The sequence below is a fragment of the Lagenorhynchus albirostris genome, chromosome 16 (genome assembly GCF_949774975.1).
Source record: "Lagenorhynchus albirostris chromosome 16, mLagAlb1.1, whole genome shotgun sequence".
Taxonomy (NCBI): Eukaryota; Metazoa; Chordata; class Mammalia; order Artiodactyla; family Delphinidae; genus Lagenorhynchus; species Lagenorhynchus albirostris.
Genome location: NC_083110.1, coordinates 7,628,258 through 7,655,105, shown reverse-complemented (window position 1 = coordinate 7,655,105; position 26,848 = coordinate 7,628,258). Strand labels below are relative to the sequence as shown.

Genomic DNA, 26,848 nt, shown 5'->3' with positions numbered 1-26,848 from the left:
TCCCTTCCCCCACACCCCCTGTATAGATATACACACACACACACACACACACACACACACACACACACGCACACGCACACGCACGCACACACCCCTTACTGATCCTGTTTCTGTGGAGATCCCTAATATAAATGGCTTAACATACAGTTGTTTCCAGAGTGAAAGGAACTCTGGAATAGCTTCGTCCCACATCTACTGTATATTGTATCAGAAAAGTAAACTGCATGCTTGTGTGACCATCAAGGTCAATGCTCCTCCTGGGCACTGCTCCCTGCCAAAGTGAACTACATGGGGTATAAGGAATGTGTCATGAGAAATCTAATATCCATGGAACTCTGCTCAACATTACCTAACAACCTAAATGGGAAAAGAATTTGAAAAAGAATGGATCTACGTGTATGTACAACTAAATCACTCTGCTGTACACCTGAAACTAACACAACATTGTTAATCAACTACACTCCAATATAAAATAAAGATTTTTTTAAAGTCTAATACCCATAATTAACATACCTCTCACCAAATATCATTATGATCGTGACCCCAGGAGAAATCCGACAAACTGAATAATAATCATGTGACCGAATTTGAACTTTCTCTTTAAATTATTTGACCCAAAGGTTCCCCAAAGGTCTCTCTTTCAGAAACAACTTCACAAAGTGATCCTCTGATTCATTCTCTCTATTCATTCTCTCAGCTTTCTATCTCAACTATTACAAGGTCGGAGTTTCTTCAAGAGAACCTGTAATTATTCAGTCAGATACCTGCTTCAAGACAGAGAGTGGGCTAAAGTTCAAGCAGTGTTTTTGTACCAAAAAACACAGCTTCTCCACTCAGTTTGATTTCAAGAGGATAAGTGTTTGTTAGAAGTCTCAGGAACTGAATGGGAGGTGAGAAGATGAAGGAAAAGAGGACTGCAGGCCAAAGGAATCCAAAAACAGGGAGAGGGGGTAGATGACAGAGGAGTTTCCTGCAGCAGGCCCCCAAATGATTCTGGCTCTCGTGGTGTGAAGGCTGGAAAGTTCATGTATTTATATAATAAGAAGCCAATGCACTATGCATAAAAAAAAAGTCAGGTTTTATCACTGTTTTTAAACGCTGGCATTTAAGAGAATTTAAGGGAAGCACAAAGCTCAGTAGCATGACTTACCTCGAAGTGGTAGCTCCTCCAATCAACAACGGAATCTTTATAGCTAATCTCTCCATTTCCTTAGCAACGAAAATCATTTCATCCAGGGAAGGAGTGATTAGTCCTGACAGGCCAATTATATCTATTATTTTAAAAAAGAGAAAAAAGGACAGTGAGAAGGAGGATGAGAGGAAAAGTATGAGACTCATTTTCAAAACTTTGTAATAAAGACCACAAGACAGAAGATAAATTCCCAATTTCTAATTCTGAGGCTTCTCTTCTGACTGGGGTTTTCAATTTATTTTTTGCTTTCAGGAGTAAATATGATTTGCAACTTCAAGTTGCAATAATATGCTTGCCACAGTTTTGGGAAGCCACACAATTGTTAGTTCATGATTTCCCAGACTCAATGTGTCACAGTGTCAGAAGAAACATAAAAGCAACTACACACAGAGGAAAAAAGTCTAATAAAACTGTTCTCTTTTAAGAAGCCTGTCCCCATTCCCCTTCCTCATAGCTAGAGACGAGTTTCACGGTTACCTGCTCACCCCTTCTACCTCCATTATAAACGGCAATGACAGCACCCCCAGGCAGAGCTAGCACTTGAATGTCTGAATGTCCCACCATCCCACATGGGCTGGGGCATGGCTATTCAACGATAGACAGACAATGGGAGGAAATGGTATTTACTGAAATGCCCAGGAGCACGGCTGCACAGTACCTGCTTTGTGGTCGAGAGCAGCTTTCAGTATCTTGTCACATGGAGTCATGACTCCTAAGTCAATAACTCTGGGGCACAGAAATAAGATGTGAGAAAATTAATGAGAACCCATTAGGAAAAAGCTAGACGAACATTTTTATTTAGCCATTAAATACTGCTCTAACGTAAACTGGAATCACACTGAAAAGCTCACTAAATATCAACCACCAACTCATCGACGACTGCCATTTATTAGGAACTGACTATGGGTCAGGGACTATGCTGAGCTTTTTTAAACACCTTTGCCGACTTAATCCACAGAGCATCTAATCCACCTATTTAAAGTAGACAATTCAATAATTTTTGATAGAGGACACTATTATTTCCTAAGCTCTGGTAAAAATATAACACATAATTTGCCATTTTAACCTAAGTACAATTCAGCATCACTAATCAGTCAGTTGCAATGTTGTGCAACCATCACCAGCATTTGTTTTCGAAACTCTTTCATCGCCCCAAAAGAAACTCTGTAATCCCTCAGCAACAATCCCTGATCGGCCCGTCCCAGCCCCTGGTAACCTCTACTCTACTTTCTGTCTCTATGAATTTGCCTAGTCTGGATATTTACACAAGTGGAATCATACATTATTTGTCCTTTTGTGTCTGGCTTATATCACTTAGCATAATGACTTCAGGGATGCTCCACGTTGTAGCCTGTGTCAGAACTTCATTCCTTTTTAAGGCTGAATAATATTCCATTGTATGAATGTGCCACATGGTGTTTATTCATCCATCTGTCAATGGACACCTGGGTTGTTTCCACTATGCTAAGCCTTCTGCATAAACAATCTTGTTTAACCCTCAAAGGAACTCTACATGGAAGCACTACCATGGGGCCCATTTTCTGTGGTTTGTTTTCATATTTTACTTCATGCGTTTATCCAAATATATACACTGGATGGTTAATACAAATGGCATTATTGCATTAAAGAATATAAATATTTTTACGATGCTTGATTCATATTTTAAACTCGATTTTGAGGCAGGTTTTACCAATTAATACTCTCTATTTTTAAAATTCTTGAAAACATGATTTTTACATTTTAATGAGGAAGGGCCCAGAGAAGTGTGGGCCCAGAAGTTAAGCATCTTGTCCAGTCAAACAACTAATCAGTAGCAGAGCTGAGGTTTGAACCAGGATCTGACACCAAAATCCATCTTCTTAGCCATGTAGGCCAATAAAGATGCTGGGTAAGTTGACTCAATAAATATCAACTGAACAGTATACCCTACATTGAAGCCAACTAGGAGGATAAGCAAGAAGAGGTCAGTTCCTGCACATGAAAAGCTGACGAGAAGGAATCTGGTGACTTAAGTTGAGGGAGAGGGAGACTGAATCAGAGAGCAGGTAACCACTAGAGATGGAGTGAGACTCAAAGGAAGAGCTGACCCTGGGCAGGCACATGAGAAGGGGGACGCAACTGGGCAGAGGAAGCCTGGAGCCTGTTACGCTCAGAGGACAGAGTAACGCCAAGGAACTGTAACTCAGGGAGGAGACAGCTTTCTGGAACTCGGAGAAAATGGGACTTCTGCCCTTGAAAATGTTCTATAAACTACTCTTCTAGATTTAGAGAGTACACGGAATGTCAGTCATTTTGACAATTTAATTTGATCATAAGTATTTGTTACAAAGATGTTTAAAAAATTACAGTACGCGTTTTCACTTGCTTCCTAATGTCAACAATTCTTAAAACTAAATAGGCAAAATAATTTTAAATAAAAAAAAAATCAATGCTTAAGAACTACTACCTGACATCATGTCAGCTGCTAACAGGTGGGTGTAGTTGGACACCAGGGGCAGGAAGGAGCCTTGCTTCTCACTATATACCTTCTCATACTGTTAGATTTTCTAGCTTGTTGCCATATTACTTAAATTAAAAAAAAATAAACTAGCATATATGGAATCCTCAGTAAGTACACAATTTCAAATCAATGCTAACTCTATTCAGGTCTGTTAGCACTAAGCCAGTAGAGAACAAATGCTGTAAGTGTTGATGATGGGGCCTGCAGGTTATAACAGGGGCGAGGTGGAACCCTTTTTTTTTTTTTTTTTAGCACATTGCACTCAGTCTGGCAACTAGATTTGTTAAACTGTGACTAAATACAGCCTATAAAACTAAGCAAAATAGCATATTTAAAATAGCTTTTATATCAAGATAAAGAGGCATGTATTTCAAAGCTGACTGCTTTCAGCATTGCATATATTTTAAAAATTCAATTAAAAATCATCAGTATGATGGCAAGAATCATCTTGCTCTCAATTCTTTTTCTTGTTTTAGGCACTGTATCGTTCAGGAACATCGTGTGATGCTTGCTTTTGTTTGAGGAAAACTAAGGCGACCTCGTGGCTGGACAGAAATGGAGGAAGGAGAAAGCTGTAGGGAGTAAGGTCAGAGGGGGAGAAGAGGGCATCATTTTTTCTTTTTTTAATTTTTATTAGTTATTTATTTTTGGCCACGTTGGGTCTTCGTTGCTGCGTGCGGGCTTTCTCTAGGTGCGGCGAGCAGGGGCTACTCTTCGTTGCAGCGTGTGGGCTTCACATTGCAGTGGCTTCTCTTGTTGCGGAGCACGGGCTCTAGGTGCACGGGCTTCAGTAGTTGTGGCAAGTGGGCTCAGTAGTTGTGGTTCGTGGGCTCTAGAGCACAGGCTCAGTAGTTGTGGCCCACAGGCTTAGTTGCTCCGCAGCAAATGGGACCTTCCTGGACCAGGGCTCAAACCTGTGTCCCTTGCATGGGCAGACGGATTCTTAACCACTGCACCACCAGGGAAGCCCCGTAGAGGGCATCTTAATGGCAGCGATTAGTTCGATTTTCAAAATATTGTTTCTTTAGCTATCCAAATGGAGCCCTTAGGTAGTCGTCTGGATAGGTAAGCCTAGAGTCCAGGTGACAGATTCATGCTGGGGATAAAACCTGGGACTTGACAGCATATTAGATGGTGTTAAAAAGTCCTCAGACCGTGTGTAAAAGATGTAGAAAAATAAATTGCCAAAAGCGGGTGGAGGGTGGGGAGAAAGGGGGGAGGGAAGGTGGGGAGAGAGGAGGGGAAGGGGAGGGGAGATGAAAGGGGAGAGGAGCAAGAAAAAAAAGTCATGAGACTGAATGAGATGATCTAAGACTATCTGACCAGACCTACTTTAACCTGATCTGACCTTTATCAAGATCCCAGGTGGTCAGAAGGCACATTACAGTCCAAGAAGCACTAACCTAGGTAGTGAGGACAGACAGAGAAGAGGTCCCAGGGCTGAGCCTCGGAGCACTCCCCCGTTCAGGGGTCACACAGAGAAGGAGAAATCAGCAAGAGAGTGACAACCGGCAGTCAGGCAGGTAAGAAGAGGTCTGGAAACAGTGAGCCAGGGGTCTGGGGTACAAGTTCAACTTCCAACGTATTAGGCTGCCTTAAGAGGTCTTGCTGGGAGACAGTCAAATATATCACTGTTTAGAGGAGCACTTCCCAACGTTTTCCATGCATAGAAAGTAGTATTTATGGCACTGGGATACAGGAAGGAGGCTGCTCACCACTAGGGACAACCAATCTAGGCCTCAGGTTGTCCCCAGCCCCACCCCAGAAGAAGGGGATCAGTTTCTGAGCATGTGTGAGTTGAGAAATCAGTTTCTGAGCACATGTGAGTTCATTAGAATATGAATTCTAATTCATATTCTGAATTAGAATATGGTGTGACAAGTGCCACAGAGGAGGCATTTACAGTGTGCTGTGGGAGACCATCTAATCTCGGTAACAACTAGAAGCACCCCAGGAGGGTGATTCCAGCTGCATTTTGAAAAAATACGTAGGTATTAGCTGGATGAAGGAAAAAAGAGGGCCACCCAGGCAGAAACTAGTACTATGAAGGTCCAGAATCACAAACAACTGGCCCTGGGGAACCCTGGCTGAAGGAAAGGATCTGAAGCCTGGGTCAATCCCATCCCTGCCTTCCATGGCGGCTGCCATTCTTCCCACCATCTCTTCCCATTTTCTCTCCCCTTTACTACAACTCCCTGTGTCCCCCATATAGCTCTCCACCTCCCTTGGCTTTCCCTTGGTTTCCCTTCTGCACTCTGAGCTATACCCAGTGTCTGTAGGCCTCTTATACACATTCTTATATTTTGCCACATGAGAGATTAAAGAAAATAAAAATGATGTTATGGAAAATTTTGTATTTTATAATCATCTTTCTAAAGTGCTTATAACAGAGCTGTAAATGCAGGCATTTAATTTGAGTTTCTAATACAGAAAAAAATGTAAGCTGCACTAAATGCCTTAGCAAAGGCATCCAATACTATTTAAGAATTCATACAATTTAGAAAATAAATATTGTAATATATAAAGCCCCTTTTACTCTCCAGAAGGAATTAAAATGGAATATAAAGCTAGCTTTGCATCTGCATCCACTTAGGGTGCCTCATATTTACTGTCATGTGAAATGAAGTTAAAGGCGGCAGCTTCTTCTGATCCTGCAATTCACAGGTACCACCACTAGATGGGAGTACCGTACCAGTCTGCAGCCCCTATAAGGTTTCCAAGCTGTGGTTAAGAACAGATAAATGGATAAAGCAGGAGTGATACATGCATACGATGGAACCATAAGAAGCCATAAGAAAGAAGGAAATCCTGCCATTATGACATGGATGGACTATGAGGGCATTATGCTAAGTGAAATAAGTCAGACAGAGAGAGACAAATACTGTAGGATATGCTTACACAGGGAATCTAAAACAGCTGAACTCACAGAAACAGAGAGTAGGACAGCTGTTACCAGGGGCTGAGGGGTGGGGAAATGGGGAGATGCTGGTCAAGGGTACAAACTTCCAGTTGGAAGATGAGTAAGTTCTAGGGATATAATACACAGCACTATGAATGGAGTTAACAATACTGTATGATATACTTGAGAGTGTTAAGAAAGTAGATCTTAACGTGCTCACCACAAACAAGAAATGGTAATTATGTGATGTGATGGAGGTGTTAGCTAACACTATGGTGGTGATCATACTGCAATATATAAGTGTATCAAATCAACGTTTTACACCTTAAACAATGTTATATGTCAATTATATCTCAATTAAGCTAGAAAACGACAGACACAGACAGACAGACACACACACAGTTGAAAGCCTCCGAATAATTATAAAGAGAGCATGTTGAGGTGCTAGGAGAAGTCTCTAGTGCGCCCTTGACTTAGATACAGTTGTTTTCCTCACTCAGCTGAAAGCTCTAACATTATACAGTTTCAAAGTGTCCCCTTCTTAGCCATATATTGCATATTATTTACCCATACTAGACAATTATATTAAGAACCACTGGTTAAAATGAAAATATGCCTCATTATTTGCTTCATCAGATCCATATTTTTTAAAGTACTAGATGTATATCTAATTTTAACATTTCTGTTAATATATCCTACTTTTTCTTACCCAGTTAAACAGTGTGCATTATCTGTTAAATGGGAAAAGTCCACATTTGTCTCTTTATATAATTATTATTAAAGAGTATATCTAAAATCAACTTTCATGTAATCAAATATCTGATCAAAAATGTTTTTAAGTATTCTAAATTATTTCTTCAGAGGAATTTAACTAGCATATTAGTATTATACATTACAGTTAAAGTTGTTTATAACTGGAATAAATACTGGAAGCTAAACTGACATAACATAGAATCCCGACTTTTGGATTCAGAAGCCCTGAGTACAGCCTGCCACTTGCTAGCTGTGTAAAATGAGAAATACAATAATTGAGGCAGGCAAAGCAGGATCAAAACCATAAAAAGGATGAACAAAAAGAAAGAAAGAAAGAAAGAAAGAGGGAGGGAGGGAGGGAGGGAGGAAGGAAGGAAGGAATCAGGAAAAGAATACCAAAAAACAAAGAAAAAGAAAAATCAGTTATATAAAAGCACTATATAAATTGTGAAGCAAAAAACAAATGTTCGGTATTAATAAACTCTTGGTGGACACATCCCCAGATCCATTTAAATTCTCAAATCTGCAAATTCTATTGCATCATCCCCATAAAAAATGTGTTTTCTGTCTAGACAGAACTATCACTTTCAGTCCTCTTTACTTCTTTTTTCCCCCACAAAGAACATGTCTCTTCATGAGATTTACTGCATCAACGACAAAGAACCAGGAATGAGAAAGTTGCATTAATATCTGGTACTGGATGGTTTGTAGACTCACTCACTAGCTGGGTGATTCACCCAGGCATCAGCTGGAACATGGATACTCAGCAAAAGCATACATTTAACTATATAAAGCAGCTATCAGGGGCACCTGTCTACTAGCTGATGTCATAACATTAAACCCACCAGTGCCAAGAGTCTATGTGTTATAAGACATAAGACCCAAAGGAGTGTTTGACCTGATAGAAAAAGTTTGCACATTAACTTTTTTTTTTTTTTTTGCAAAAAGAATAGAATTTCATCAGAAGACGTTTCTCCAGTTACTCCAGATAAGCGGCCCCCAGTGCACAAGCCAGAGGAACTGGGTATGCTGGTCACAGTTTTCCCTGGCCTCTTTTTTTTTTTTTTTTTTTGACTGCTTTGGGTCTTCGTTGCTGCACGCGGGCTTTCTCTAGATGTGGCGAGCAGGGGCTACTCTTCGTTGCGGTGAGCAGGGTTCTCATTGCGGTGGCTTCTCTCGTTGAGGAGCACAGGCTCTAGGCGCGTGGGTTTCAGCAGTTGTGGCTCGCTGGCTCTAGAGCACAGGTTCAGTAGTTGTGGTGCACGGGCTTAGTTGCTCCGCGGCATGTGGGATCTTCCCGGACCAGGGATCAAACCCACGTCCCCTGCATTGGCAGGCGGATTCTTAACCACTGCGCCACCAGGGAAGTCCCTTAAAATGTTTTAACTGGAGGAAAATACATTCCTGGTATGATTCTCTCAACTACTTGTCCATTTTTCATAATAAAAAATGATAAACACACGACAATGATATCTCAAGAATTGCTGTAGAGAGTTTGTCTACAAATTGCCTTTTCAATAGTTCTTGTCCCACTATCACCACTGAACATGTTCCTGCTTTTTAGCCTGATAAACAGTAAAGTTCTTGAATGGAGAAAAGTCAACTAAATCACTTTGGTGTCTCTGATACAATGCATGGCATGTAGTAGATGATCTATAAACATTTATCTGCGTAACTGAACTTGAACTAATTACGATGAATGCAAATAGAAACCAACAACATAGGGTTTGAAAAGATGAGACAACAGAAGAAATGTCAGAGATTTTAGGAAGCAAATACCTCATCCAAATACTTATTTCTCGTCCAAATACTTATCCTATAGGTAAAATCTCATTATAACAACCTCCACTGTATCTCCAGTATTTTTATCTTAAAAAAATTAATATATTCCAAGAACAATATTCCTCATTTCCAGGACCAGGAGAGAATGCTAAGTCTTTGACAGTGAACAGGCAGCCAAACGGAAGTGCCTGTGAAGACAGTCAGAGGGAAGAAGGTGCCGCCCTCACACTGCTCCTCCATCTCCAGCCTTTCTGAGTGGTTCTTAGCTGCATTTAATTAGCCTTGAACGCAGACATGGATAAATATTCTGAGAGTAGGCAGGGGGCTTAGAGGGTAATTATTATCCAACAGTGGGCAAAGACAACTCCAAGGGGGCCCGGCTGTAGCTGCAGTCAAGTCTCTCTTCTCTACAGAGAAAAACGCACATTGGAAAGAAGTCCATGACTCAGAGACTGTTGGTTGGACATGGGCCAGAGAAGACATTAGTTATATTAGGCTTTTCATTACAAAGAATATGTTGAAACCTGAGCAAAACATGCTCTTACTGTGGGTCATGAGCTCTCACATAGAAATAAATTTGCGCTGAATAATCATTCAACTATAATGAAAGATATAAGAAAGGGATTTTACTTGTATACAACATTCAAAAACTAGCTTCATCAACACCAGGATGCATGCCTGGTTCTGTTCTAAGCAAAGCAAAAAGAACTGTACAGTCAAAGCCTTCTTATAAAACTCTATTTAGCCAAGGTCTTAATAAGATCTTGGCTCTAAAAATCTGGCAGTTCATCGAGAGGAAAACGGAAATATGCTCAATGTCATGGGCCATGGGGTGGGACCCAATGTTCTAGCCTCTGGCCGGAGGTCAAATCCCCAGAGGCCTCTTGTTGTTTTGACACTGCTTGAATAGTTTTTTCTATTTTTTTGTCCTTACTGAACATACAACATTAAATAATTACTAACTTCCTTCATTTGAAAAGGTATGTTCAATGTAGAAAATTTGAAAACACAGTGAAGCAAAAGAAATTAAAAATAACCTCTAACATCTACTGACCTACCCTGCCCTTCGCACCCAGTAAAGAATTGTCCTGTTAATGCTTTTACTTTAAATAAGAAAGGGGGTGAAAACGACAGGTCTTAACTCACCTGAAATTATTGCAGCCAAGGACTACTCCAACTATGTTCTTGCCAATGTCGTGCACATCGCCTTTCACGGTAGCCAGCACAATGGTACCTTGGTAAGGGTCCTGGAGAGGAAGCCAAGCAGCTAAGCATCCCTGTGGTCACTTCAGAGCAGATCACCCAGTTCTCCAAAGCCAGACAGGTATCAGCACAGAAAGCAATTCAATACAACCAAGGCAACCTCAAAGATGGACCCAGGGGACTTCCCTGGTGGTCCAGTGGTTAGGACTCCAGGCTTCCAATGCAGGGGGTGTGGGTTTGATCCCTGGTTGGGGAACTAGGATCCCACATGCTACGTGGCATGGCCAAAAAAAAAAAAAAAAAAAAAGAAGATGGACCCAGAAGCCAGGTCCCATGCTCTGTGAGAAGGCGGCTGTAAGCCCCAGCAGCTCGAAGGAAGCCCACCCAGCTGGTTAGCTCAGGGGGCTTCAACCAAGATCATGCATTCCATCACCTCAAAGGACAGTTTAAGTTCAAATACAAAACAGTCCCATCGCTGAAGATCATATCCTTAACCCCCAAAACCTGTCTGATAAGCATTCACTATTAGCAGTAAAGGGAGAGGAAGGAGCCGGTGAATCGCACGTGTCCTGTCAGAATGGGAAGGACCACAACAGACCAGTGCAGGGGGGCTTCAACACTGTGGCTCCAGACTGGCAGCACTCCCTCCCTCGGAAAAAGGGAGGGAGGGAGGGAGGGAGGGAGGGAGGCAGGGATGGAGGGAGGGAGGGAGGGAGGGAGGCAGGGAGGGAGGGAGGGAGGGAGGCAGGGAGGGAGGGAGGGAGGCAGGGAGGGAGGCAGGGAGGGAGGGAGGCAGGGAGGCAGGGAGGGAGGGAGGGAGGGAGGCAGGGAGGGAGGGAGGGAGGGAGGCAGGGAGGGAGGGAGGGAGGGAGGCAGGGAGGGAGGGAGGGAGGGAGGGAGGCAGGGAGGGAGGCAGGGAGGCAGGGAGGGAGGGAGGGAGGGAGGGAGGCAGGGAGGGAGGGAGGGAGGGAGGGAGGCAGGGAGGGAGGGAGGGAGGGAGGCAGGGAGGCAGGGAGGGAGGGAGGGAGGCAGAGAGGGAGGGAGGGAGGCAGGGAGGGAGGGAGGCAGGGAGGGAGGGAGGGAGGGAGGCAGGGAGGCAGGGAGGGAGGGAGGGAGGCAGAGAGGGAGGGAGGGAGGCAGGGAGGGAGGGAGGGAGGCAGGGAGGGAGGGAGGGAGGGAGGCAGGGAGGGAGGGAGGGAGGGAGGCAGGGAGGGAGGGAGGGAGGCAGGGAGGGAGGGAGGGAGGGAGGCAGGGAGGGAGGGAGGGAGGGAGGCAGGGAGGGAGGGAGGGAGGGAGGCAGGGAGGGAGGCAGGGAGGGAGGCAGGGAGGGAGGCAGGGAGGCAGGGAGGGAGGGAGGCAGGGAGGGAGGGAGGGAGGGAGGCAGGGAGGGAGAAAAGAGAAAAAGAAAAGAAGAAGGCACACAAGGCAAACGGGATTTTTATAAACACTATGCAAGAGCCATTCACAAACTCAGATCAATTTTAGAATTCAGAATCCTAGGGGCCAAAGCTGCCTGAGCTTCACAGGGGGCTAAACAAGGTCAAAAGCTTAATGATTTACTGTGGTGGTACAGCCAACAAGAATGGGTCTGAATCCAGAAGTGGTGACAAGAACATGACCAGCACACAGGAAATATTCAGTTAAGAGGTTAAGAGGTTATCCAAAACTAAACAGCATCTCAAGGGTAGGGACCAATCTTTTTTAGCTACAGTGTCGAGCATAGTACCTGGCACGCAGTAGGAGCTTTGTAAATAGTCAGTAGATGAATGAACAAACTGCTTTTGTCTTGAAATCATGGGCTTTGTTTGAAAAATTATGTTCCTATTAAAAATTTCATGAAGCCACATTTATGGGAAAAATCCCAGGGTATTCTGATATTTGGTAAAAGAGCTGGATCATTCCTCCCTTTCATCTTCAATGACAAACACAGCCAAGCCTGATGGCTTAGGTCCCTACCCACACCCCAGTAAGAGTGTGCAGAGCCGATCCCCACAGGGCCCACGGGCTCGGACAAAATGACTCACCTTGTCTTCTATCGTGCCAGGAAGCACTTTGGTTTCTTCTCTCTCTTTTTCCATGAAGGGAATAAGGTGACCCACGGCTTTCTTCATGACCCGAGCTGACTTTATAACCTGGGGTAAATACACAGAGTCAGGCATCTTTACCAGAACACCTGGATGATTGCTACTGGCCACTTGTGAAATTTTAGCACAAATTATTATGCATGCTTTGTCCTCAGGTCAGCCACCCTGGAGTCCACTTATGACAGTGGGTGGGGTAAGGAAGGAGACCCCCGTGAGGAAAGTCAATGAATGAGGTAGAGCAGAAGGAAAATAAGGCTAGAAGCCAAATGTTGCAGTTTCTGTCCTCTGAACTTCTGCACGTTATTTTTTCTCTGCCTAGAAGGCCCTCCATCACATCTCCAAGTTCTATACATCCTTCAGGTGTCAAGCTTCTCCTCCAAGAGCCCCTTGTCAGCCTTTTCTTCTCAATTCCCACTGTTACAATTCACTTACAATTAAGGCTTATGCAAAAAAGAACCTTTTAAAGCTTACAGAATTGGAGAAGAATTTTGCAAACATATATTGGATAAGCGATTAATTTCCAAAATATATAAAGAACTAACACAACTTCACAACAAAAAAACAAATATTCTGATTAAAAAGTGGGCAGAAGAACGAAAAAGACATTTTTCCAAAGAGGATATCAAAATGGCCAGTAGGCATATGAAAAGATGCTCAACACCACTAATCATCAGGGAAATGCTAATCAAAACCACACTGAGCTATCACCTCACACCTGTTAGAATGGCCATCATCAAGATAAGAAACAACAGGTGCTGGTGAGGATGTGGTGAAGAGAGAACTCTTATGCACTGCTGGTGGGAATGTAAATTAGTCCAACTATATGGAAAACGATATGGAGGTTCTTTAAAAAATTAAAAATAGGTCTACCACACGATCCAGCAATTCCACTTCTGGGTATAAACCCAAAGGATATGAAAACAGGATTTTGATAAGATATTTGCACATCCATGTTTATCACAGCGTTATTTATAGTAGCCAAGATATGGAAACAACCCAAACGCCCATCAACAGATGAATGGATAAAAAAGATGTGGTACATATATATACAATGGAATGTATAATGAATATACATATAATGAATGAATAATAATTCAGCCATGATAAAAGAGGATATCCTGCCATGTGCAAAAACCACAGATGGACCTTGAGTACATTATACTAAGCAAGATAAATCAGATAGAGATAGATAAGTACTGTATGATATCATTTACATGCGGAACCTGAAAAAGGCAAACAGGAAAAAAAAAAAAAAAAGGCAAACAGGAAAGAAAAAACAAAATAAAACAGAGTAAAATGGTGGTTACCAAAGGATAGGGGATGGGAAGATAAGACTGATGGTATTTAAGGGTACAAACTTGTAACAAGTAAATAAGCCATAGAGATCTAACACACAGTATAATGAATATAGACAATAATATTGTACTATAATGATACAGTGTGATAAAAATCGCTTCAATGGCAATCATATTACAATATGTAAATGTATCACTGTGCACTTTAAATTTACAAAACATAACATGTCAAATTTATTAAATAGACAAAAAAGAACAGGGCCTTTTATAAAATTCATCAGCGTATGCTAAAATTCATGAGTAGAAGTAGGATGAGAAACAGGATATTTGCATAGTCTCAAAGTTTCTCCCCACAAGTAAATTTACAGTGGAGAAACATAGCAGGCACCATTAACCAAATGATCAAAGTTAACCTCACCAGTAATGAGACACAGCAACATGATGGGCCTCCTGATATGATCCACCGAGAAGGGCACAGCATTATACTGTGTTATTCTTGCCAAAAATGAAAAAACATCAAATTCAAACTGAGGGACAGGCTACCGTTATCAAACTGTACTATACTCTTCAAAAGTCAAGGTCACAAGGAAAGACTCAGGAACTGTTAGAAAAGGCAGGATAAAAGCAACGTGGGGTTGTGGAACACAAAGAGAACAGCAGCGAAAACACTGGTGAAATCTGAATAAGGTCTTCCGTTAACAGTATTATACCAATGCTAACTTCCTGGTTCTGATAACTGTACTATGATCAAGTGAAAATGTTAACATTAGGGGCAGAAGTGGAGTGAGGGATACATGGACACTTTAAACTACATCTGCAACTTGTCTGTAAGTCTAAAGTTAACTCAAAAATAAAAAGTTAAAATAATAAGTCAACATCATGACAAATAAAGACTGAGGAACTGCCCCAGATGGGGGGAGACTAAGACAGGACAACTGAACGCCCTTTATTTTGAGTGTGATTATGGTTTCACAGGTGCAGACATGTTAAAGCTTATCAAACTGCATCCTTTAAATACGTGCAGTTTATTGTATATTAATTATAAAACAATAAAGCTATACGAAAAGATGAATGCTATGAAGGAAACGGGGGAAATGGGCAATGAATAATTAAATGTAGAATGAGTTTTTAAAAAATCAACTATAATTTTTAAAAAAAGTTAAATAAGAAAAAAAAAAAGAACAGGGACTTATTTTTTGTATGCCTCACAGACCAGAAGGCTCAACATGATTTATTAACTGATGTGGTCAGTAGCTGCTGTAAGTCAAAATAAGAGTAGGAGTACTGGTTTTACTTGAAATATATCATTTAATGTATATCACTATTTAAAATGGTAATGACCTTTTCAAAATAGTCATCCTTAAGGATGAGCACTGGCTGGTCAAATCAACTCTTAATATGATAATTTTACATTAATCCTGGGTTTTATTTTTTTTAATTTAGTTTATTTTTATACAGCACGTTCTCATTAGTTATCCATTTTATACTTATTAGTGTATACATGTCAATCCCAATCTCCCAATTCATCCCACCACCACCACCACCCCCCCGCCACTTTCCCCCCTTGGTGTCCATATGTTTGTTCTCTACATCTGTGTCTCTATTTCTGCCTTGCAAACCGGTTCATCTGTGCCATTTTTCTAGGTTCCACATATATGCGTTAATATACGGTATTTGTTTTTCTCTATCTGACTTAATGCGCTCTGTATAACTTGGGTTTTATTTCAATTTGGGGGTGGAGGAGAGACATGTGTTAGGGTAAGAAGTGATACAGAAGCCCAGAACATGAAGACTAGAATGCTGGGAATATCCAGATGACCTCTAACCTCCACACCAGCCTAGATGGACTTTTCCAGACTACTCCTAAAAATGAATTTAGAGAAAGAATGACCAGAATCACATCTCAATGCCCTTGAGCTCTTGTCAAAATTAAAACCTGAGAAATATACCCAAACTTACCCAAACTTAAAAGATAAAGGCTTTTTCTTTCAATTGTGAAAATTTCCCCCCATCATTTGCCAACCTGAGGTAGAAACATTTTTCCAGCTCCAAAAAGATCACCAACAATTTTCATGCCACTCATCAGTGGCCCTTCAATGATATTCAGAGGTCGGGGATATTTTTCCTGGTTTAATCTGGCTTCCTCAGTATCCTCAATAATGTATTTTTCAATGCCCTACACACACAAAAAAAAAATAGGAAAAATATCACAGAAAAAATTGGCTTAAGTTCAAATAGCCAACAAAGAATAAATCATGGAAATACTTAAGATTATGAGTTTTGGAATCAGACTGTTCAAACCCTGGCTCCTATCACTAATTTAGACAATTCATTAAACCTCAGTTTCCTCGATTAATATATCACACAGTACCAACCTCATGTGGTTATTCTGAGGATTAAATGAGATAACCCGTGTAAAGTGCTTAGCTGGCTTTATCGATATAAAGTAAATATTGAGTAAAAGTGAAAAATTAGTGACAGAAGGAGTACTAATAAGTTCAAATTCATAATAAAATACACTTTTTTTTCCTAGTGGTTTAACAGGTTATATATTAACAAATATCTCCTGTGAAAACAGTATGTTTTCTCACTGTAATGTTACAGGGCTGGGTGGGGGGAGGAATAACAATGGGCAGGACACTTAGACGAAGTTCAGTCCATGAAGCTTCTACTGACCTGTCCTGCCTTCACTGGTCAGGCCCTAATCCTCCAGCATCCCCAGTTCAAGGATCCTTAGAGGTGGCTGACTAGTTCCACCACCTGAAGTAGGTGAATCTCAAAAGTCCAAGAAATTAAAAATTAAATTCTAGAGGCAAAAAAAGAACTCTGGGGCTTCCCTGGTGGCACAGTGGTTAAGAATCCACCTGCCAATGCAGGGGACACGGGTTCAACCCCTGGTCTGGGAAGATCCCACATGCTGTAGAGCAACTAAGCCCGTGAGCCACAACTACTGAAGCCTGCGTGCCTAGAGCCCGTGCTCCGCAATGAGAAGCCACTGCAATGAGAAGCCCGCGCACCGAACCAAGAGTAGGCCCCGCTCACCACAACTAGAGAAAACCCATGTGCAGCAACAAAAGACCCAACACAGCCAAAATAAATTAATTAATTTAAAAAAAAAAAACTCTGAAATTTTCCAGACTCACAAATGAGGAAATTGAAGCCAAGAGATTATTTATTTGGCCTAAAATTCCAATTATAGCAGAAGAGCCAGGATTCGCTTGTTGACCAAACGACAGCAACTTGGTCTCGGACAGCATTTCTCAACCTCGGCATAACTGACAGTTTGGACTGAATAATTCTCTGTGGTGCAGGCCTATCCTGTGCATGTAGGATGGTCAGTTCAGCAGCACCCCTGGCCACTGGATGCCAGTAAAAGCTTCCACCCCCAGGTGGGACAACCAAAAGTATGTCTAGATACTACCAAAAGTGCTGGAGGCAGGGGGCGTGGAGGGCAAAATCACCCAGGGTGGTCCAGGGAACCTCCTTTGTCAGCTGCTGTCAGCACCTCCCCTCCAGCCACATCATCAGCCCTCAGGACGAGCCCCAGCCTCCAGCCCACACTCACCTTCACAAGAGCATATGCAAGGCGTTCTTCGATGGGGCCATTCCTCCACTCATCAGTCTGGATGACTTTCTTCCCTCCCTTGCCCTGAGTCTGGATTGAAATTTGGACAGAGAGATAATACAACAGGTCACTTACTCAGCTAATGGGCAGAAACAAACTATGCCTTATTCTTCTTTTACATTTCAAGGCCCTAGTAGAGTACCCAGCATGAATTAAGATCTTGGTAAATGTTTGAGGTAAGGAGAGATGGAAAGAGAGAAGTCTTTTAGGATTTGAACTTTTATTTTTAAAAAAATTTTTTCCTTCCAGTTTTATTAAAATAGAATTGACATACAGCACTGTGTAAGTTTAAGGTATACAGCATAATGAGTTGACTTACATACATCATGAAATGTTTACCACAATAAGTTTAGTGAACATCTATCATCTCATATAGATACAAAATAAAAGAAAAAGACATTTTTTCTTGTGATGAGAACTCTCAGGAGTTATTCTCTTAACAACTTTCACATATAATATACAGAAGCATTAATTATATTTATCATGTTGTACATTACACCCCTAGTACTTACTTATCTTACAAGGAAGTCTGTACCTTTTGACTGCTTTCACCCTATTTTCCCTCCCACCATCCCTGCCTCTAGTATTCACAAATCTGATCTCTTTTTCTACGAGTTTGTTTGTTTTTAAAGCATAATCGATCTACAACACTATGTTAGTTCCTGGTGCACAGCATAGCGCTTCAATATTTCTATAATCACAAAATGATCACCACTACAATTGGAATGCTTAGTAGAGAGACAGAGTGAGGCTCCATTTTTTTTCTTTCCTTTTTTCCTAAAAGATAGCATCTTAGGACCAAAGATTTCCAGGACAGTAAGAGAAGCTAGCTAAACCTCATATCTGATGAGCTTTTAAAGTTCTCAACAAGGACCATCACTACCCACAGATATGTACAGAGAGGCTGTAATGAAGCTAAGTCAGAAATCATCCCGGAGGCGGGCACACTGCGAGGTGCAAGACTGTGCTCTCGGGGACTTTGCCGTATCATAAGGGAGATGGAAATACACAAAGAAAGGTAAGCTAAAGAGAAAGCACGTGCCAAGGGCTGAATGAGGAGATGACACAGACGAGGCTAGGAATTTTGCATATCATCGCAAACTGGAGTGGTGAAGAGAGACTTCGAAGAAGCTGACAGATTCAGCAAAGGGACAAAAGCACAATGATCATGGTATGGAAGGTGAATGGCATTATCTGTTTCCTCCATCTCGACTGATGGCACTAGTTGCCCAAACCATAAACCTCAGTATCACTCTTGACTCTCCATCCATTCCTCACATTCATTCAATCGCCTAGTCCTAATGATTACATTGTCTCAATTTTTTTCTCTACCCCGCTTCCACTTTCCTAGTGCAAGCAGCTAACTGGTCTCCACAGCCCAGGATCACCCTGGTCTCCAATGCATCTTCCACCCTGTAGCCAGAGGGGCCTTTCCAAAATGCAAACCTGATCAAACTGTGCCCATGGGAAAAAATTCACTGTAAGTTCCCTATTTCTCTCCAGATACGGTACCGACTCCTCTCCACGCCATACAATGCCCTGACCTGACTTCCTCCCAGCTTCATCTTCTGCCACTCCTGAGGAGCTCAGCCGTCTTGAACGTTTCAACTCCTTACACTCTCCATCAGCTCTTTCACCCCCGGGCCTTCACTTCCGTTCACCTGACATTTATTCAGCACCTACCAGATGCCAGGCCCCAGCTGGATGCAAATCCTCCTCCTCTGGCAGCGAATACCAGTACAATCCAACCCCAAACATTAGCCTGCCTAACTCCTATTGAGCTTTCAGGTCTCACCTGACCCAGCATTTCTGGGAGGCCTTCCCTGACCACCTCTACCTTTGGGTTCAGTGCCCTTCCTAAGCAGTCTAGAGCATCCTATACATGCCCTGTCACAGCACCTACCCACCACACTCAATGACAACTGCCTCTACACACTTTTGCATGTCTCACTAAGCTGCAGGCTCTGTAGGGGTACGTCTCTCTTACTACTTAGATCCTCTAAGTACAGAAAGCACAAAACAAAAATGAGTAAATATTAGCTGAATGATCTAATCCTGAACAAGAACGGATTTTCCAGACCAATGTTTGGGCAGGATAGTAGAGGCCAAGTCACAGACTGCCAGAAATCCATGCTCTGGAGTTTGGACTTAACCTTCCAGGCAGTGGTGGTAGGTAGGGGTGGAGGTGGGGGAATGACACAATACAAAGTTCTGAAGCTGCGGAGTAACATTCAAAGTAGTAATTTTTTTTCTTTTGGCCACATGGTTTGTGGGATCTTAGTTCCCCACCCAGGGATTGAACCCAGGCCCTTGGCAGTGAAAGCACCGAGTCCTAACAACTGGACCGCCAGGGAATTCCCATCAAAGTAGTATCTTTAAGAGAACCCTAGAAGGGGGAGAATATTTTAACAGTCCATGCTGAAGGCCTGAACTACAGCGGTAGGAACAGGAAGAGGAGGAAAGCGTAAACATAAAGGCATCAAGTAATGGACAGTGTGGTAGGAAAGAAGGAAGGGCCTGGGGGGAGCTCCAGGGTTGAGGTCTGGGGTAACTGAATGCCGCAGGGCTTTGTCACATGTGAAGAGACCAATGTCTCTCTCGCATGCTGAAAAATCTTAAAGAAGATGGCAATTAAAAAAAAAATATATATATATATATATCAGCATTATTTACAATAGCCAAGATGTGAAAACAACCTAAGTGTTCATCAGTGAATGAATGGCTGTAGAAAGTGTGGTGTATATATATACAATGGAATATTATTCGGACATAAAAAAGAGGAAATCCCGCATTTGAAACAGCATGGATGGAACTTGAGGGCATCATGCTAAGTGAAATAAGTCAGACAGAGAAAGACAAATACTGTATGATCTCACTTATATTTGGAATCTAAAAAAAAAAAAAAAAAAATACTGTCCTAGAAGTGAAAAACAGAACGGCTGTGTGGGTCCAGAGTGGTTGTAAGTGTAGTGGTTGTTCCCCTCGTGATGGCAGGCTGACGGGGAGCTGTGATTCGTCGCCGCTGCCCAGCATCAGGAGAGAGGATGGTACTGAATATCGCTCGCCTGGGAAAAGACCAAAATTCAAAAATTCAAAGTACGGTTTCTACTGAGTGCTTACTGCTTTCGCACCATCGTAAGTTGGGGACCTGTGTATTCTCACAATCTGAGGCCATTCAAGAGCCATCCCACCCAGAGCAGAGATCCTCCCCGTTCATGCCCAAAGAGTACTGCCTAATAAACAAACTCCACGGGAATTGCATGGTCTCATGACACCTGGAACTTACTCGCCACAGGTCAGCCTGCACCAAATCAGGGGAATTATTTTTCAATAAAGTCCATTACAGAGCTTAGGAAGATCAGAGACAGGACTCTTTCCACCCTTTTTAATAATAATATTGAATAATCTATCAGATGAAACTTGGGTGCAGAGTTCATCATTTCATAACAAAAAGAAATAATCATTCTCTTATATAGAAAATAATTCCTCAACCCTTATTTGTCTCATAGTATTCCTGCTTTTCACGCTCCCTTTGCACTCGGTGTATCCTGAGGAATGGCTACAGAGCTGACGACTCCTGGCAGTGATGAAAGCATACCTGTTTTGGTTATTAATTCCTTACTGGTGACAGAAGTCACCTTGAATGCAGACAGCCTACTTGACAGAGGGGTCAATGGCTTGTGATAAGTCCTCATGCTTACATGAAGAGGGAGGCACTTGTTTATAAGATGGATTGTTGAACCCTTGCAATTTTTTTTTCTTAATTTCTTTTTGGCTGCATTGGGTCTCCGTTGCTGCGCGCAGGCTTTCTCTAGTTGTGGCAAGCGGGGGCTCTCTTCGTTGCGGTGCATGGGCTTCTCATTGCAGTGGCTTCTCTTGTTGCGGAGCATGGGATCTAGGTGCACGGGCTTCAGTAGTTGCGGCATGCGGGATCCAGTAGTTGCGGCACGTGGGCTCAGTAGTTGTGGCGCACAGGCTTAGGTGCTCCGCGGCGTGTGGGATCTTCCCGGACCAGGGCTCGAACCCGTGTCCCCTGCCTTGGCAGGTGGATTCTTAACCACTGCACCACCAGGGAAGCCTGAACCCTTGCAATTGTGATGAAGATTTCCCCATTAACCTTCAGCTGTGCCCCAGGGGCAAAATCCCTCGGCAGCTCAGCAAGATATACAGAAACAAAAACTTGTAAGCAAATACTGAAAGTGAACAAAGACCGAAAAGAATGACTGATATGAAATATAAAACCAGCAAAACCGTATATAAGAATAGGCTTATGGAGCCCTACCTTTCCTAAGCGAGAGCTGTCTTATCTGAACAGTGGAGAAGATGAAATAGCACATCACTTTATGGGTTAATTAAGAACGCTCTAGTGTAACTTCCTGATATAGAAGCTATGATGCCCTTCTGGCCTTCAGCAGAACCCTGTTTTAGTCAGTGATTCATGAAGGATCCCCCACTAAGTTGAAGGCAGACTAAGACAAAAACTGAACAGTGTTTCACACTCACGTCTTGGGCTAAGCACTTTGTCTACCTGAGTAGAAACAATCATGGAAATAGTGAAGGAAAGCTAGGCACTGTTTCTTATGTAATGAGCTGTGAAGCAGAACTTGATTATATTTGCAACCGTCAAGACATTCTGTCCTGGGTCCACATGAGAAATCAGAAATGTCCCAAGGAACTGAGAGGAGGGTCATGTGCTCACTGGCACTGAGTCTGAACTCCACTCAGCTTTGCTGAATGAACCTAAGGCTAACAGGAGCGGTTTCATAAATCTAAATCTTGTCTCCCGTGAGGCTGATAAATCAAGGATGCAGTTAATCCTAAATTGTCCTATCCTTCTTCCAGAACATTTCAGTACTCTTCGAAGGAAGAGGAAAAGTTAGCAGTTCTGCCAGGGATGAATTCAGATTTTAACATGGAAAACATTAACACAGGTGGCAACACACACAAAAGCATTCTGCCACTTTCCCAACGTGCTTTGTGAGAAAAATGTCTTTCCTTGCTATCACTTTCTGAAATAAATTAAAAAGTAAGTTTTCTTGAGGTAAAGATCTCATCTTTCCTTAAACTGAGTTCTAGGAAGCAGCACCCATAATAGATACTTAATACACCTAGGACTGCCGAACACATAATAAACGGAAACAAGGAACTGATTTTTGGATTAACTAAAATTATTCTCATGTCTATAGATCAAATGTGTACAGACCTCAAGCCCTGAACTGTAGAACTGTGCCACAATTGGACTAGATCCTAATATAAACAGGTATAAATACAAATATAAAGCTGTAACAATGGGAACCAGGTAATCACACAGCCACACAAGGAAATGTCCAAAGTAGCCAATTTACATTATGAGGTAGAAAAATACCCAATAAAATGGAAAGATGTTCCCAGTATACTGCTAAACAAACAGGTTATCAAAAAAGCACTGAGAATATAGTTAACATTTTTATAAAAAATGTGTGTGAGTGTGCACGTACGTGTGTGTGTGTGTGTGTGTGTGTGTGTGTGTGTGTGTGTGGACACACCTATTAGCACATATTCGTATTGAAAAAAACCAAAACCATGACTAGAAGGTTGTAACAAAATCTCAACAGTGGTTAAAAATGGGTAGTAGGATTATGAGTAATTTTTATTTTCTTCTTTTGCTTACCAGTATTTTGTACATTTTCTAGAGTTAATATGTATTACTTTGGTATGAGAAAAATTAATTTTACATTTTAAAATAAACTTAAAGAAATATAAATTAAGAATACTAAAGCAGATAGGTAAGGCCTGCTTCTCTTGTCCTAATGAAAACACCTTCTCTAGAACTCTCTGTAGAAACCTTCAATGATTCAAAGACATGGCTGGATCCTTGCTTCTATTCTACAATGAAGGTCTAATAACACTAAGTGAATGAAAGATTCAAAGATAGGAAAAGCCATCCATCGGAACACCTCTCCCTACCTGGGCGTAGTGTAAGAGCTTCTCGGTGGCCTCAGGGTCTCTGTTCCAGATGAGGTCCTCACAGAGCTGTAGAAGTTCCTTGTGGATGTCATCATACACAGGAAGGTTTCCAGCATTCACTATCCCCATGTCCATACCAAACTAAGGGCAATAAAAAGAAAAATGAGGATTTCTAGGGATACTCTAAATCGGAGTCAGCGACTCTTTCTGTGAAGAACCAGATAGAAAATACTGTAGGCCATAGCTTCTGTCGCAACCACTCAGCTCTGCTGCTGTAGCAAAAAAGCATCCATAGACAGGATACGAGTGAGAGTGTGTGACTTTGTTCTAATAAAATTGTATTCACAGAACTCTGTGAATAAAGCAGAGCAGCGTTAGTCTGTGGGCCGAAGTCTGTAAACCCCTGCCCTAAGTACAAGTTGGTGTCAAAAGGTAAACAGGTGTTCCACTATACCTTGATTGCATGGTAAAGGAAAACCCCATGCATTGCTTCTCGAATGGCTTCCATTCCTCGGAATGAAAAGGACAAGTTGGAAAGACCTCCACTTACTTTGGCTCCAGGTAACGTTTCCTGGAAAAAATTTTTAAATGTGAAAAGATTTCCCTACTTTGCCAAAAGCAGCCATCACATCCCTCAAGCTTTATTTATAACAGTGGAAAGTTAAAAAAAAAACCAAACATATAGAGTTCAAAGTAATTCAGAGCTTCTTTTAGCTAGACGTAGACCACACCTTGCATATCAGGACATCACAAAGGCAGTGCTTCATAGTTTTTCCTACTAGACGCTAATCTCCCTAAGGGAAAATAAAAAATTCTGCTTTATCTCTGTATACTTCTACAGGGACCATGATAGGGCCACAATACATGGTGAGTATGTCATAAAATATTTGCTGGAGAGGGACTTCCCTGGCAGTCCAGTGGTTAAGACTCTGTGCTTCCACTGCAGGGGGCATGGGTTCGATCCCTGGTTGGGGAACTAAGATCCTGCATGCCGCACCGCACAGCTAAAAAGAAAAAAACTTTGCTGGATAAATAACAGAAAAAGAAAGAAACAGAGACAGATAACAGAGAGAGAGACAGACAGAGAGAACAAACAGAGAGTAGTTGGTCATTCACAGAAGGCACAAGCTACTAGAAGGCTTCCACTGCCTAAATGAACAAACTCCCAGGTTCACTATAAACCTGACTAAGTTTAAAAGGGCAAAAGCAAATTGAGGTTCCCACCACACCTTATGACATATCAAGCATCAGTATGCGTGTGGAACAACAGGAACTCTTACTTACTGTTGGTTAAAGTACAAACTTGCTCAAGCATTTTGGGAGAGAGCTGGTCAATGTCTGCTACTGTGACCCAACCCTTCCACTTCTGGGTATTTTGTGTGTGTGTGTGTGTGTGTGTGTGTGTGTGTGTGTGTGTGTGTGTTATGCTGGCCTCTCCCTGCTGTGGCCTCTCCCGTTGCGGAGCACAGGCTCCGGACACGCTGGCTCAGCGGCCATGGCTCACGGGCCCAGCCGCTCCGCGGCACGTGGGATCTTCCCAGACCGGGGCACGAACCCGCGTCCCCTGCATCGGCAGGCGGACTCTCAACCACTGCGCCACAAGGGAAGCCCCTGGGTATATTTTATAGGGAAGCTCATGCAAGAGATATATACAAGAACGCTCACAGCAGCCTTGCTCATAACATAACCAAATTGGAAACAAACCAAACATCTAGGGACTTCCCTGATGGGGAAGTGGTTAAGAACCCACCTGCCAATGCAGGGGCCATGGGTTCAAGCCCTGGTCCAGGAAGATCCCATGTGCCACGGAGCAGCTAAGCCCGTGCGCCACAACTACTGAGCCTGCACTCTAGAGCCTGTGAGCCACAACTACGAGCCCATGCGCTGCAACTACTGAAGGCTGCGTGCCTAGAGCCCATGCTCTGCAACAAGAGAAGCCACCACAATGAGAAGCCCGCACACTTGCAAGGAAGAGTAGCCCCTGCTCTCCGCAACTAGAGAAAAACCCGCAGGCAGCAACGAAGACCCAACGCAGCCAAAAATAAAACATTTAAAAAGAAAACCAAATGTCTATCAACAGCAGAACAGTTAATTATGAAACAGGTATATGATGGAATATTATACATTAATTAAAATGACAAAGTACAGCTACAACAACACAGGTGAATCGTTAAAATGAGACTGGGTGAGGAAAAAAGGCATTAGAATCTTAAAGCTCAAAAACAGGCAAAACTATACTGTTTACACAGTTAATTCTCATTATTTGTGATAGTTATGTTCTATGAAGTCACTGCGAACACTGCAAATTGGGGATAAAAACCACTGCTCCAATGGGAAATGCAGGGTTAGGTTCGTGAACCTCTGGTCCCAAAATTATCATCACTGATCAACATATAACCCTGTTTTATATGTGTTTCCATTTAAAGACATCTTGTTTAGTATATATTGTTGATTGCCTACCACTGAGCTCACAGCCAACAGCACCACAACTCGTGTCTAAACAAAATTCATCTAACACACATATTTTCTCCATAAGGCACATAACAGCCTTCTTGCACATAGGAACACTAAATAACACTTCAGCACAATGCGTGGGAGCCATTTAAATACAGAAATCAATCACCAAGAAAAAGCTCAAAAATGTGAAAAACATGGCACTAAACAGACCATGAAAAGGGCACTTGTTTACGGAATGAGGGCTGAACCAAGAGGTTCAACCCTGTTGACTCATCTGAACACGTAGGTCAGGCACTCAGCTCTCTCACCACTCTGCACATGCATATGCCTGTGAATGATGCAGAAGCACCATCAGCATTGATTTGGGGGTCACAAATAAATTTTAGTGAGTAGGTGAATTTGCAGATACAAAATCCATGGATAATTCAGATTGTGTATACAGAAGTGATAAAATTTTAAAGAAAAGCAACAAAGTAGAATCATAAAACTCAGCCTGTTGAAACATGCATAAAATTCAGAATGAGGGTGTAATGAGAAAGGGAGAGCCATGGGGGCACTACCCATGCTCCATTTCAGGACGCAAGTGAAAGTGAAAGCTATTATATGCTTCATAATTAATTATTTATCATACTCTATTATTTTTTCTATATTTCCTGGTATGTGTGTTTTACTTCACAGTATAAAATAACATATAAAAGAAAAACAATAAAAGTCCCTAAATTTCAGAAAACCAATTTACTACCTAAGAATAAGAATGTCAATATTCCTTGCCAATAAATGTATGTTAGCTCAAACTATTCACTGGAGCCATGTGATAAATCTAAGCAATGTCTTGGGTAGAAAGGAGAAAAATACTCATACTCACTTTAATGACTTTTGTTGCATTGATAAAATTAACAGCATACAAGTTGTGTTCTTCCATCCCAGTACCAATGGTGAGGATATTAGGGTCAAAGATGATGTCATTTGGATTGAAGGCCAGTTTTTTCAAAAGGAGATGGTAGGCCCGGGTGCACACTCTGATTTTGGTGTCTGTTTCTGTTGCCTGGGGAAAGGAGTAAAAGATGTAATTTGAAATAGAAAAATGAGGTGTTATCTATGAAAACAGAAGG

General features: G+C 42.1%; 1 protein-coding gene across 3 annotated transcripts in view; it reads right to left on the bottom strand.

The window, feature by feature from the left end:
* Positions 1-26,848, bottom strand: part of MTR (5-methyltetrahydrofolate-homocysteine methyltransferase) — a 295,663-nt gene that overhangs the window by 207,773 nt on the left and 61,042 nt on the right. Inside the window, exons 16-24 of one of the 3 annotated variants that reach the window (XM_060125740.1) lie at positions 26,602-26,781; positions 23,734-23,850; positions 23,280-23,420; positions 17,274-17,363; positions 15,732-15,884; positions 12,354-12,461; positions 10,273-10,373; positions 1,851-1,918; positions 1,151-1,271 (exon numbers count right to left, since the gene is read on the bottom strand). In XM_060125740.1, coding sequence (XP_059981723.1) covers positions 1,151-1,271; positions 1,851-1,918; positions 10,273-10,373; positions 12,354-12,461; positions 15,732-15,884; positions 17,274-17,363; positions 23,280-23,420; positions 23,734-23,850; positions 26,602-26,781 — 1,079 coding nt within the window. The remainder of the gene's footprint in view (positions 1-1,150; positions 1,272-1,850; positions 1,919-10,272; positions 10,374-12,353; positions 12,462-15,731; positions 15,885-17,273; positions 17,364-23,279; positions 23,421-23,733; positions 23,851-26,601; positions 26,782-26,848) is intronic. The other 2 variants (XM_060125741.1, XM_060125742.1) reach the window with 2 other exon arrangements.